At 44.6% G+C, this 13,413-nt stretch overlaps 1 protein-coding gene across 2 annotated transcripts in view; it reads left to right on the top strand.

The window, feature by feature from the left end:
* LOC133618411 (ephrin type-A receptor 4-B-like) overlaps positions 1-13,413 on the top strand; it is a 195,104-nt gene that overhangs the window by 108,976 nt on the left and 72,715 nt on the right. The window contains exons 8-10 of one of the 2 annotated variants that reach the window (XM_061978747.2): positions 8,893-9,017; positions 9,094-9,253; positions 9,319-9,430. In XM_061978747.2, the coding sequence (XP_061834731.1) occupies positions 8,893-9,017; positions 9,094-9,253; positions 9,319-9,430 (397 nt within the window). Of the gene's footprint in view, positions 1-8,892; positions 9,018-9,090; positions 9,254-9,318; positions 9,431-13,413 lie in introns of both variants that reach the window. The other variant, XM_061978746.2, reaches the window with a different exon arrangement.

Here is a 13,413-nt window from a genome sequence, read left to right as displayed (position 1 = left end):
TATTACCACTATTGTAAGGTGTGCTGGATGCAAGAATTTGCCATGTTATTGAATATTCAACATTATTGTCTTTGAGGTCCCAAATGTGTTTGCTGAGTTCTATGTTATTCCGCAGGTTTTTGTTCCTGAAAGAAGCCTTGTGATTGTTCCATCTGGTTTTGAATTCTCCCTCGGTTAATCCTACATATGTGTCGGATGTGTTAATGTCCTTGCGTATTACCTTAGATTGGTAGACAACTGATGTTTGTAAGCATCCCCCGTTGAGGGGGCAATCAGGTTTCTTTCGACAGTTACAGCCTTTGTTGGTTTTGGAGTCGCTCTGTCCGGGGGCCGACGGCTCATTTGCAATTGTTTTGTTGTGGTTTGAGATGATTTGTCGTATATTGTTCATACAGCTGTAGCTCAATTTAATGTTGTTCTTGTTGAATACTTTTCTTAGGGTGTTGTCTTTGGGAAAGTGTTTGTCGATCAGATTAAGGAATTTGTGTCCAATGTTAGTTGAGACGTTTTTGCTGTATGGGGGGTTGTACCAGATGATGTCGTTTCGTTTTCTATTCTTTTTTGGCTGGTTTCCTGGCGTGGGTTCATAGGTGAGGGTGAAATTGTATCCGCTTTCATCAAGGGCTTTTTGGTACGGGGGGGTTGCTTGGTCAAATTCAGCTTTGCTAGATGACAGCATCGATAGCCTTTTATTGATTCCGGTAGGTATTCTTTTCGTGGTGGTGGGTGGATGGTTGCTGTCATGGTGCACGTATTGGAGTGTTGTGTTGGGTTTCGTGAATGGTTGGTAGCTGTTATTTCTCAGGTTGAAAGTGACGTCAAGAAAGTTGACGGTTTGCTTGTTGGCTTCAATCGTGATCCGTAGGCCGTTCTCTTTGAAAATTTGGCATATGCGCTTCTTGGTATTCTCGCTGCTCCTTGGCGAGGCGCGACACACTGCCAGTCCGTCATCACGGTAAATACCAAGGTTCAGATTGAGGCTAGCGAGCTGGGAGAGGAGGAAACTCCCAACGAGTTCACACGTTTCTGCTCCGTCAAAACTTCCCATAGTGACGTCAAATGTTGCATTGTTCTTTTTTTGCCATGGTGTACTGTTGTGGATGAGAATGGAGTTTTTTTGCGTGGATGATGATGTTTCTTTCGTTGCCTGTGATTGAGTCGTAGTCTGAGGCGAAGTCTAGTGCTTGAGTCAGTAGGTCTTGCGTGATGGAAGGGTAAAATTCTTCGATATCAAAGGAGATAAAGTTGTGCTGTTGTTTGTCTTGGATGTTGTTGAACCATTTGATTACTGCTGCTGTATTTCTCCATTGGTTGAGTGGTGTTTTGTCCTTGATTTTTGTGTTGACTCTGTCCAGGATTATTTTGCTGATTTTTCCTATTTCAGATTTAGTTGGGTTTATTAGTCGGCATGTTGGGTTATTTGCGAAGTTGGGTTTGTGGTCCTTCAATGTGATGAAGGCTTCCTTGTTGGCTGTGGCGTCCACCCTGTCCTCAATGTCCAGTTCAGCCGCGATCCTTTTATTTTCCAGGTGGATGTTCTGTAAGGTGTTGGGTTGCGCTTTTTTGTATGATTTGGTGATGCTTCTGTCCAGTAAGGTGTGGTGTTCTGGTATGTCCATTCTGTAGAAGTTTGTGGTTTTATCGGCAGCTATGATGAGGTTGTTTACTTTCTTGATGCGCTCCTTGTCATTTTTCAGCTTGGTGAGGAGTGGGTTGCGGATTGGCTTGAATTTGACTGATTGTATCATTTTGAGCATGTCGTTCTCAAAATCCTTTAGTTCCTCAACTGTGGGTGGGTTCTTGGTAGATTTGAATCCGTAAGTTTTCTTTTGCGTTCCTTTTGTTTCAGGGTGGAGGAAAAAATGTGCTTTCCACCGCATCCTTCTTAGGAAGTGTTCCGTCTTTTCTATGAGCCTTAGCTTGTAGTCATTCTGCGCGGGTATGGGAATGTTCTTCGTGGAGTAGTCGATGTTGAATTTTTCCATTTCTGATCGTCGTACAGTGCTCAACAAATGTCAATTTGGAGCGGAGTATATGTCTTAATAAGGTTATCCAAAAAATAGTGCTCGATACCGTAGTAGAGCGCAATATATGTATGTGTGGGAAAGGAGCAGCGAGAATACCAAGAAGCGCATATGCCAAATTTTCAAAGAGAACGGCCTACGGATCACGATTGAAGCCAACAAGCAAACCGTCAACTTCCTTGACGTCACTTTCAACCTGAGAAATAACAGCTACCAACCATTCACGAAACCCAACACAACACTCCAATACGTGCACCATGACAGCAACCACCCACCCACCACCACGAAAAGAATACCTACCGGAATTAATAAAAGGCTATCGATGCTGTCATCCAGCAAAGCTGAATTTGACCAAGCAACCCCCCCGTACCAAAAAGCCCTTGATGAAAGCGGATACAATTTCACCCTCACCTATGAACCCACGCCAGGAAACCAGCCAAAAAAGAACAGAAAACGAAACGACATCATCTGGTACAACCCCCCATACAGCAAAAACGTCTCAACTAACATTGGACACAAATTCCTCAATCTGATTGACAAACACTTTCCCAAAGACAACACCCTAAGAAAAGTATTCAACAAGAACAACATTAAATTGAGCTACAGCTGTATGAACAATATACGACAAATCATCTCAAACCACAACAAAACAATTGCGAATGAGCCGTCGGCCCCCGGACAGAGCGACTCCAAAACCAACAAAGGCTGTAACTGTCGAAAGAAACCTGATTGCCCTCTCAACGGGGGGTGCTTACAAACATCAGTTGTCTACCAATCTAAGGTAATACGCAAGGACATTAACACATCCGACACATATGTAGGATTAACCGAGGGAGAATTCAAAACCAGATGGAACAATCACAAGGCTTCTTTCAGGAACCAAAACCTGCGGAATACCACAGAACTCAGCAAACACATTTGGGACCTCAAAGACAATAATGTTGAATATTCAATAACATGGCAAATTCTTGCATCCAGCACACCTTACAATAGTGGTAATAAAAGATGCAACCTATGCTTGAAAGAGAAACTGTTTATTATTTACCGTCCAGACCTGTCATCCCTCAACAAGCGCAGCGAAATTGTAACAACATGCCGCCATAGACGGAAACACCTCCTAGGTAACACATGAGCCAATCACCACGCCCCTACGCCAGCCTGTACCCACCCACTCTGTGCCCTATATAAACCATGGTATGCGAATGCTCCCATTAAAATCTCCTGATGATTGAGGGTACCCCCCCTCATGAAACAGGCCTGTAGAGATGAAATAGTCTTGTGATTTTTTTCCCACACATACATATATATATATATATATATATATATATATATATATATATATATATGAAATACTTGACTTGGTGAATTCTAGCTGTAAATATACTCCTCCCCTCTTAGCCACGCCCACAACCACGCCCCCGCCTCACCCCGACCACGCCCCCCCCCACCCTCCACCTCCCGAAATCGGAGGTCTCAAGGTTGGCAAGTATGCCATTTACACAACGTGACAACTTCACCGCTTTTGGCTTTGAACCCTTTTTTAAAGGACTAACATTACATTCCCGATGAAAGCGACTTAAGAGTGCAGAATGTGGACAACATGAAGAAGTAATTAATGGCGTAAGAAGAAGCTTTTAAGGAAGATTGTGTCTCATTGTCCACGTCTTCTTAGATAATACGAGTGTTTATTATGATTATTTTTAGCGTGAAATAAAGTGTCTGGCGCTCTTTACTCTGGCTGTTGTCGTCGCCATGGCGATTACGCTGTCCTCCTACACACAACAACAGCTGAATTAATTACAGGGCTCGTCTCCAGCGGATGTCAGAAAGCATTCTGGGAGATTAAACCCGAATAGAAAGAGCCTCACGTAAAAAACAGCGACAGGAAGCAATAAAAGTATTTATCGTCGACTTCTTCCAGTCGTGCAGATTTTACGGCGTGTTTCATTTTTTTTTGTGTGTCTTTACATCTCAACTGTCTTTGCGTTGGGGAAAGTGGCACACCTGCTAAGTCGGAGGTAGCCCCGGGGGAAATAAGTTCTAGCCGGGCGTGCTCCACATGAGTGTGTCACTTTCCATATGTGAGCAGACTCTAAAGAGGAGGAGGATGGAGCCACGTCAAACTATAGACCGAGTGAGAATAGGACTGGTGTAAGATCCAGGTCAACTCGCAGAAGTTGTGGGTCAATATTTAGTACGTAGTCTGGCCGTGGATGAAGTTCTGGCTGTCCAGAGTCGGGACCCGGGGTGGACCGCTCGCCTGTAAATCGGTTGGGGACATCTCTGTGCTGCTGACCCGTCTCCACTCGGGATGGTCTCCTGCTGGCCCCACTATGGACTGGACTCTCACACTATTATGTTAGATCCACTATGGACTGGACTCTCACTATTATGTTAGATCCACTATGGACTGGACTCTCACTATTATGTTAGATCCACTATGGACTGGACTCTCACTATTATGTTAGATCCACTATGGACTGGACTCTCACACTATTATATTAGATCCACTATGGACTGGACTCTCACTATTATGTTAGATCCACTATGGACTGGACTCTCACTATTATGTTAGATCCACTATGGACTGGACTCTCACTATTATGTTAGATCCACTATGGACTGGACTCTCACACTATTATGTTAGATCCACTATGGACTGGACTCTCACTATTATGTTAGATCCACTATGGACTGGACTCTCACTATTATGTTAGATCCACTATGGACTGGACTCTCACTATTATGTTAGATCCACTATGGACTGGACTCTCACTATTATGTTAGATCCACTATGGACTGGACTCTCACACTATTATGTTAGATCCACTATGGACTGGACTCTCACTATTATGTTAGATCCACTATGGACTGGACTCTCACTATTATGTTAGATCCACTATGGACTCGACTCTCACACTATTATGTTAGATCCACTATGGACTGGACTCTCACTATTATGTTAGATCCACTATGGACTGGACTCTCACACTATTATGTTAGATCCACTATGGACTGGACTCTCACACTATTATGTTAGATCCACTATGGACTGGACTCTCACACTATTATGTTAGATCCACTATGGACTGGACTCTCACTATTATGTTAGATCCACTATGGACTGGACTCTCACACTATTATGCTAGATCCACTATGGACTGGACTCTCACGCTATTATGTTAGATCCACTATGGACTGGACTCTCACTATTATGTTAGATCTACTATGGACTGGACTCTCAGAATATTATGTTAGATCCACTATGGACTGGACTCTCACACTATTATGTTAGATCCACTATGGACTGGACTCTCACACTATTATGTTAGATCCACTATGGACTGGACTCTCACACTATTATGTTAGATCCACTATGGACTGGACTCTCACACTATTATGTTAGATCCACTATGGTCTGGACTCTCCCACTATTATGTTAGATCCACTATGGATTGGACTCTTACTATTATGTTAGATCCACTATGGACTGGACTCTCACTATTATGTTAGATCCACTATGGACTGGACTCTCACTATTATGTTAGATCCACTATGGACTGGACTCCCTCACTATTATGTTAGATCCACTATGGACTGGACTCTCACTATTATGTTAGATCCACTATGGACTGGACTCTCACAATATTATGTTAGATCCACTAGGGACTGGACTCTCACTATTATGTTAGCTCCACTATGGACTGGACTCTCACTATTATATTAGATCCACTATGGACTGGACTCACACTATTATGTTAGATCCACTATGGACTGGACTCTCACTATTATGTTAGATCCACTAGGGACTGGACTCTCACTATTATGTTAGATCCACTATGGACTGGACTCACACTATTATGTTAGATCCACTATGGACTGAAATCTCACTATTATGTTGGATCCACTATGGACTGGACTCTCACACTATTATGTTAGATCCACTATGGACTGGACTCTCACTATTATGTTAGATCCACTATGGACTGGACTCTCACACTATTATGTTAGATCTACTATGGACTGTATTCTCACTATTATGTTAGATCAACTATGGACTGGACTCTCACTATTATGCTAGATCCACTATGGACTAGACTCTCACTATTATGTTAGATCCACTATGGACTGGACTCTCACACTATTATGTTAGATCCACTATGGACTGGACTCTCACTATTATGCTAGATCCACTATGGACTAGACTCTCACTATTATGTTAGATCCACTATGGACTGGACTCTCTCACTATTATGTTAGATCCACTATGGACTGGACTCTCACTATTATGTTAGATCCACTATGGACTGGACTCTCACACTATTATGTTAGATCCACGATGGACTGGACTCTCACTATTATGTTAGATCCACTATGGACTGGACTCTCACTATTATGTTGGATCCACTATGGACTGGACTCTCACTATTATGTTAGATCCACTATGGACTGGACTCTCACACTATTATGTTAGATCCACTATGGACTGGACTCTCACTATTATGTTGGATCCACTATGGACTGGACTCTTACTATTATGTTAGATCCACTATGGACTGGACTCTCACTATTATGTTAGATCCACTATGGACTGGACTCTCACTATTATGTTAGATCCACTATGGACTGGACTCTCACTATTATGTTAGATCCACTATGGACTGGACTCTCACTATTATGTTAGATCCACTATGGACTGGACTCTCACACTATTATGTTAGATCCACTATGGACTGCACTCTCACTATTATGTTGGATCCACTATGGACTGGACTCTTACTATTATGTTAGATCCACTATGGACTGGACTCTCACTATTATGTTAGATCCACTATGGACTGGACTCTCACTATTATGTTAGATCCACTATGGACTGGACTCTCACAATTATGTTAGATCCACTATGGACTGGACTCTCACACTATTATGTTAGATCCACTATGGACTGGACTCTCACTATTATGTTAGATCCACTATGGACTGGACTCTCACTATTATGTTAGATCCACTATAGACTGGACTCTCACTATTATGTTAGATCCACTATGGACTGGACTCTCACTATTATGTTAGATCCACTATGGACTGGACTCTCACACTATTATGTTAGATCCACTATGGACTGGACTCTCACACTATTATGTTAGATCCACTATGGACTGGACTCTCACTATTATGTTAGATCCACTATGGACTGGACTCTCACTATTATGTTAGATCCACTATGGACTGGACTCTCACTATTATGTTAGATCCACTATGGACTGGACTCTCACTATTATGTTAGATCCACTATGGACTGGACTCTCACTATTATGTTAGATCCACTATGGACTGGACTCTCACACTATTATGTTAGATCCACTATGGACTGGACTCTCACACTATTATGTTAGATCCACTATGGACTGGACTCTCACACTATTATGTTAGATCCATTATGGACTGGACTCTCATACTATTATGTTAGATCCACTATGGACTGGACTCTCACTATTATGTTAGATCCACTATGGACTGGACTCTCACACTATTATGTTAGATCCACTATGGACTGGACTCTCACACTAATATGTTAGATCCATTATGGACTGGACTCTCATACTATTATGTTAGATCCACTATGGACTGGACTCTCACTATTATGTTAGATCCACTATGGACTGGACTCTCACACTATTATGTTAGATCCACTATGGACTGGACTCTCACTATTATGTTAGATCCACTATGGACTGGACTCTCACTATTATGTTAGATCCACTATGGACTGGACTCTCACACTATTATGTTAGATCCACTATGGACTGGACTCTCACTATTATGTTAGATCCACTATGGACTGGACTCTCACACTATGATGTTAGATCCACTATGGACTGGACTCTCACTATAATGTTAGATCCACTATGGACTGGACTCTCACTATTATGTTAGATCCACTATGGACTGGACTCTCACTATTATGTTAGATCCACTATGGACTGGACTCTCACACTATTATGTTAGATCCACTATGGACTGGACTCTCACACTATTATGTTAGATCCACTATAGACTGGACTCTCACACTATTATGTTAGATCCACTATGGACTGGACTCTCACACTATTATGTTAGATCCACTATGGACTGGACTTTCACTATTATGTTAGATCTACTATGGACTGGACTCTCACACTATTACGTTAGATCCACTATGGACTGGACTCTCACACTATTATGTTAGATCCACTATGGACTGGACTTTCACTATTATGTTAGATCTACTATGGACTGGACTCTCACACTATTACGTTAGATCCACTATGGACTGGACTCTCACACTATTATGTTAGATCCACTATGGACTGGACTCTCACTATTATGTTAGATCCACTATGGACTGGACTCTCACTATTATGTTAGATCCACTATGGACTGGACTCTCACTATTATGTTAGATCCACTATGGACTGGACTCTCACTATTATGTTAGATCCACTATGGACTGGACTCTCACTATTATGTTAGATCTACTATGGACTGGACTCTCACTATTATATTAGATCCACTATGGACTGGACTCTCACTATTATGTTAGATCCACTATGGACTGGACTCTCACTATTATGTTAGATCCACTATGGACAGGACTCTCACTATTATGTTGGATCCACTATGGACTGGACTCTCACACTATTATGTTAGATCCACTATGGACTGGACTCTCACTATTATGTTATTCAACTTCAGACCTATTTAAATTTGGTTCCTCCACCTAATAAATATGACCTCATCATTCCAAACTGGAGCTGCAAGACTTGTTGATAAATCTGAGTACCTAATGAAGTGTCCAGTCCAGTTCTAACGTCTTCCTCTCCCGTAGCTCCGTCTCCGGTGTCGGCCGTCCAAGTCACCGACGTCACCAGGCACACTCTGTCGTTGTCATGGCAACAGCCCGACCAACCCAACGGGGTCATCCTGGAATATGAGGTCAAGTTCTACGAGAAGGTGAGCGGCGTGCGGGTGAAGGTCCGGAACACGTCCAGCGGTGTGGAATTGTTCCCTTTTCGTCCCGTCCAAGCAGGACCAGAAGGAGCGGTCCTACCGCATCATGAGGACCGCCTCTCGCGGCGTGGACGTGGCGGGCCTCAACCCGCTGACCGTGTACGTGTTTCACGTGCGCGCCCGCACCGCCGCCGGCTACGGAGAGTTCAGCGACCCTTTTGAATTTTCCACCAATTCAGGTAAAAAAAACATTATTTGTTGGTTGAAGCGAGGAATGTGGAATGATCCGGAACTTCCTGTTTAGATCCTTTCCCTCTGATTGGAGAAGGAGTCAACTCTGCCTTCCTGCTGCTGTCCGTCAGCGGCCTCGGAATTCTGCTGCTCGTGTCTGCAGCCGTCTTCATCATTACCCGCAGGTACACACACACACACACACACACACACACACACACACACACACACACACACACACACACACACTGGTTATGATGGACTTGTGGGGACCAGCCTTTCTCCAGGTTGTGGAGGCATAAAAAGGTCAAAAGAGGTCAAATGTCCACTGGCCAGTTAGCTCATACACGTCTTTAAATGTCTGCATTGATGAAGTCATGTGCTGACCTTTCTTACTGGGGTTAGGGTTAGGGTTAAGGTTAAGGTTAGGGTTAGGGTTAGGCATAAAGTAAAATAGTTGGTTAGGGTTAGGGTTAGGGCTAGGGTTGGGGTTGGGGTTAGGGTTAGGGGGTTAGGGTTAGGGTTCGAGTTGGGGTTAGGGTTAGGGTTCGAGTTAGGGTTAGGTTTAGAGTTGGGGTTAGGGTTAGGGTTCGAGTTGGGGTTAGGTTTAGAGTTGGGGTTAGGGTTAGGGTTAGTGTTAGGCATAAAGTAAAATAGTTGGTTAGGGTTAGGGCTAGGGTTGGGGATGGGATTAGGGTTAGGGTTCGAGTTGGGGTTAGGTATAGGGTTAGGTTTAGGGTTAGGGTTAGGTTTTGAGTTGGGGTTGGGGTTAGGGTTGGGGTTAGGGTTGGGGTTAGGGTTAGGGTTGGGGTTAGGGTTAGGCATAAAGAAAAATAGTTGGTTAGGGTTAGGGCTAGTGTTGGGGTTGGGGTTGGGGTTACGGTTAGGGTTCGAGTTGGGGTTAGGTTTAGAGTTGGGGTTAGGGTTAGGGTTCGAGTTGGGGTTAGGTTTAGAGTTGGGGTTAGGGTTAGGGTTAGGGTTAGGCATAAAGTAAAATAGTTGGTTAGGGTTAGGGCTAGGGTTGGGGATGGGATTAGGGTTAGGGTTCGAGTTGGGGTTAGGTATAGGGTTAGGTTTAGGTTTAGGGTTAGGGTTAGGTTTTGAGTTGGGGTTGGGGTTAGGGTTAGGGTTGGGGTTAGGGCTAGGGTTAAGGTTAGGGTTAGGCATAAAGAAAAAGAGTTGGTTAGGGTTAGGGTTGGGGGTGGGGTTAGGGTTAGGGTTAGGGTTCGAGTTGGGGTTAGGGTTAGGGTTAGGCATTAAGCAAAATAGTTGGTTAGGGTTAGGGCTAGGGTTGGGGTTAGGGTTAGGGTTCGAGTTGGGGTTAGGTTTAGAGTTGGGGTTAGGGTTAGGGTTAGGGTTAAGGTTAGGGTTAGTCATAAAGTAAAATAGTTGGTTAGGGTCAGGGTTGGGGTTAGGGTTAGGGGGTTAGGGTTCGGGTTAGGGTTAGGGTTAGGCATAAAGGAAAATAGTTGGTTAGGGTTAGGGCTAGGGTTGGGGTTGGGGTTAGGGTTAGGGTTAGGCATAAAGAAAAATAGTTGGTTAGGGTTAGGGCTAGTGTTGGGGTTGGGGTTAGGGTTCGAGTTGGGGTTAGGTTTAGAGTTGGGGTTAGGGTTAGGGTTAGGCATAAAGTAAAATAGTTGGTTAGGGTTAGGGCTAGGGTTGGGGATGGGGTTAGGGTTAGGGTTCGAGTTGGGGTTAGGTATAGGGTGAGGTTTAGGGTTAGGGTTAGGTTTTGAGTTGGGGTTGGGGTTAGGGTTAGGGTTGGAGTTGGGGTTAGGGTTAGGGTTAGGGTTGGGGTTAGGGCTAGGGTTAAGGTTAGGGTTAGGGTTAGGCATAAAGAAAAGAGTTGGTTAGGGTTAGGGGTAGGGTTGGGGTTGAGGTTCGGGTTAGGGTTAGGGTTAGGCATAAAGAAAGAGAGTGGGTTAGGATTAGGGTTATGGTTAGGTTTGGGGTTAGGCTTAGGGTAAAAAAAAAGTTGCATCCATCCATTTTCTACCGCTTGTCCCCTTTTTTGGGGTCGCGGGGGGTGCTGGAGCCTATCTCAGCTACAATCGGGCGGAAGGCGGGGTACACCCTGGACAAGTCGCCACCTCATCGCCGGCTAACACAGATAGACAGACAACATTCACACTCACATTCACACACTAGGGACCATTGTGTTGCCAATCAACCTATCCCCGGGGTTAGGGTTAGGGTTGGGGTTGGGGTTGGGGTTAGGGTTCGGATTAGGGTTAGGATTAGGATTAGGGTTAGGGTTAGGCATAAAGAAAAAGTGTTGGTTAGGGTTACGGTTGGGGGTGGGGTTTGGGTTAGGGCTAGGGTTCGAGTTGGGGTTAGGGTTAGGGTTAAGGTTAGGGTTAGGGTTAGGCATAAAGCAAAATAGTTGGTTAGGGTTAGGGCTAGGGTTGGGGTTAGGGTTAGGGTTAGGGTTCGAGTTGGGGGTAGGTTTAGAGTTGGGGTTAGGGTTAGGGTTAGGCATAAAGTAAAATAGTTGGTTAGGGTTAGGGCTAGGGTTGGGGTTAGGGTTAGGGTTAGGGTTCGAGTTAGGGTTAGGGTTAGGCATAAAGCAAAATAGTTGGTTAGGGCTAGGGTTGGGGTTGGGGTTAGGGTTAGGGTTAGGCATAAAGTAAAATAGTTGGTTAGGGTTAGGGCTAGTGTTGGGGTTGGGGTTGGGGTTAGGGTTAGGGTTCGAGTTGGGGTTAGGTTTAGAGTTGGGGTTAGGATTAGGGTTAGGGTTCGAGTTGGGGTTAGGTTTAGAATTGGGGTTAGGGTTAGGCATAAAGTAAAATAGTTGGTTAGGGTTAGGGCTAGGGTTGGGGATGGGATTAGGGTTAGGGTTCGAGTTGGGGTTAGGTATAGGGTTAGGTTTAGATTTAGGGTTAGGTTTTGAGTTGGGGTTAGGGTTGGAGTTAGGGTTAGGGTTGGGGTTAGGGCTAGGGTTAAGGTTAGGGTTAGGCATAAAGAAAAAGAGTTGGTTAGGGTTAGGGTTGGGGGTGGGGTTAGGTTTAGGGTTCGAGTTGGGGTTAGGGTTAGGGTTAAGGTTCGGGTTAGGCATTAAGCAAAATAGTTGGTTAGGGTTAGGGCTAGGGTTGGGGTTAGGGTTAGGGTTCGAGTTGGGGTTAGGTTTAGAGTTGGGGTTAGGGTTAGGGTTAAGGTTAGGGTTAGGGTTAGTCATAAAGTAAAATAGTTGGTTAGGGTTAGGGCTAGGGTTGGGGTTAGGGTTAGGGGGTTAGGGTTCGGGTTAGGGTTCAGGTTAGGGTTAGGGTTAGGGTTAGGCATAAAGGAAAAAAAATAGTTGGTTAGGGTTAGGGCTAGTGTTGGGGTTAGGGTTCGAGTTGGGGTTAGGTTTAGAGTTGGGGTTAGGGTTAGGGTTAGGGTTCGAGTTGGGGTTAGGTTTAGGTTTGGGGTTAGGGTTAGGGTTAGGCATAAAGTAAAATAGTTGGTTAGGGTTAGGGCTAGGGTTGGGGATGGGGTTAGGGTTAGGGTTCGAGTTGGGGTTAGGTATAGGGTTAGGTTTAGGTTTAGGGTTAGGGCTAGGTTTTGAGTTGGGGTTAGGGTTAGGGTTGGGGTTAGGGTTAGGGTTAGGGCTAGGGTTAAGGTTAGGGTTAGGCATAAAGAAAAGAGTTGGTTAGGGTTAGGGCTAGGGTTGGGGTTGAGGTTCGGGTTAGGGTTAGGCATAAAGAAAGAGAGTTGGTTAGGATTAGGGTTAGGGTTAGGTTTGGGGTTAGGGATAGGGTAAAAGAAAAGTTGCATCCATCCATTTTCTACCGCTTGTCCCCTTTTTTGGGGTCGCGGGGGGTGCTGGAGCCTATCTCAGCTACAATCGGGCAGAAGGCGGGGTACACCCTGGACAAGTCGCCACCTCATCGCCGGCTAACACAGATAGACAGACAACATTCACACTCACATTCATACACTAGGGACCATTTAGTGTTGCCAATCAACCTATCCCCGGGGTTGGGGTTAGGGTTCGGATTAGGGTTAGGATTAGGATTAGGCTTAGGGTTAGGCATAAAGAAAAGAGTTGGTTAGGGTTAGGGTTGGGGGTGGGGTTAGGGTTAGGGCTAGGGTTCGAGTTGGGGTTAGGGTTAGGGTTAGGTTTAAGGTAAGGGTTAGGCATTAAGCAAAATAGTTGGTTAGGGTTAGGGCTAAGGTTAGGGTTAAGGTT

This window comes from Nerophis lumbriciformis, linkage group LG19 (genome assembly GCF_033978685.3).
Source record: "Nerophis lumbriciformis linkage group LG19, RoL_Nlum_v2.1, whole genome shotgun sequence".
In the NCBI taxonomy this organism is placed as follows: Eukaryota; Metazoa; Chordata; class Actinopteri; order Syngnathiformes; family Syngnathidae; genus Nerophis; species Nerophis lumbriciformis.
Note: the sequence above shows the minus strand (reverse complement) of the source record. Positions and strands in the feature narration are given on the sequence as shown.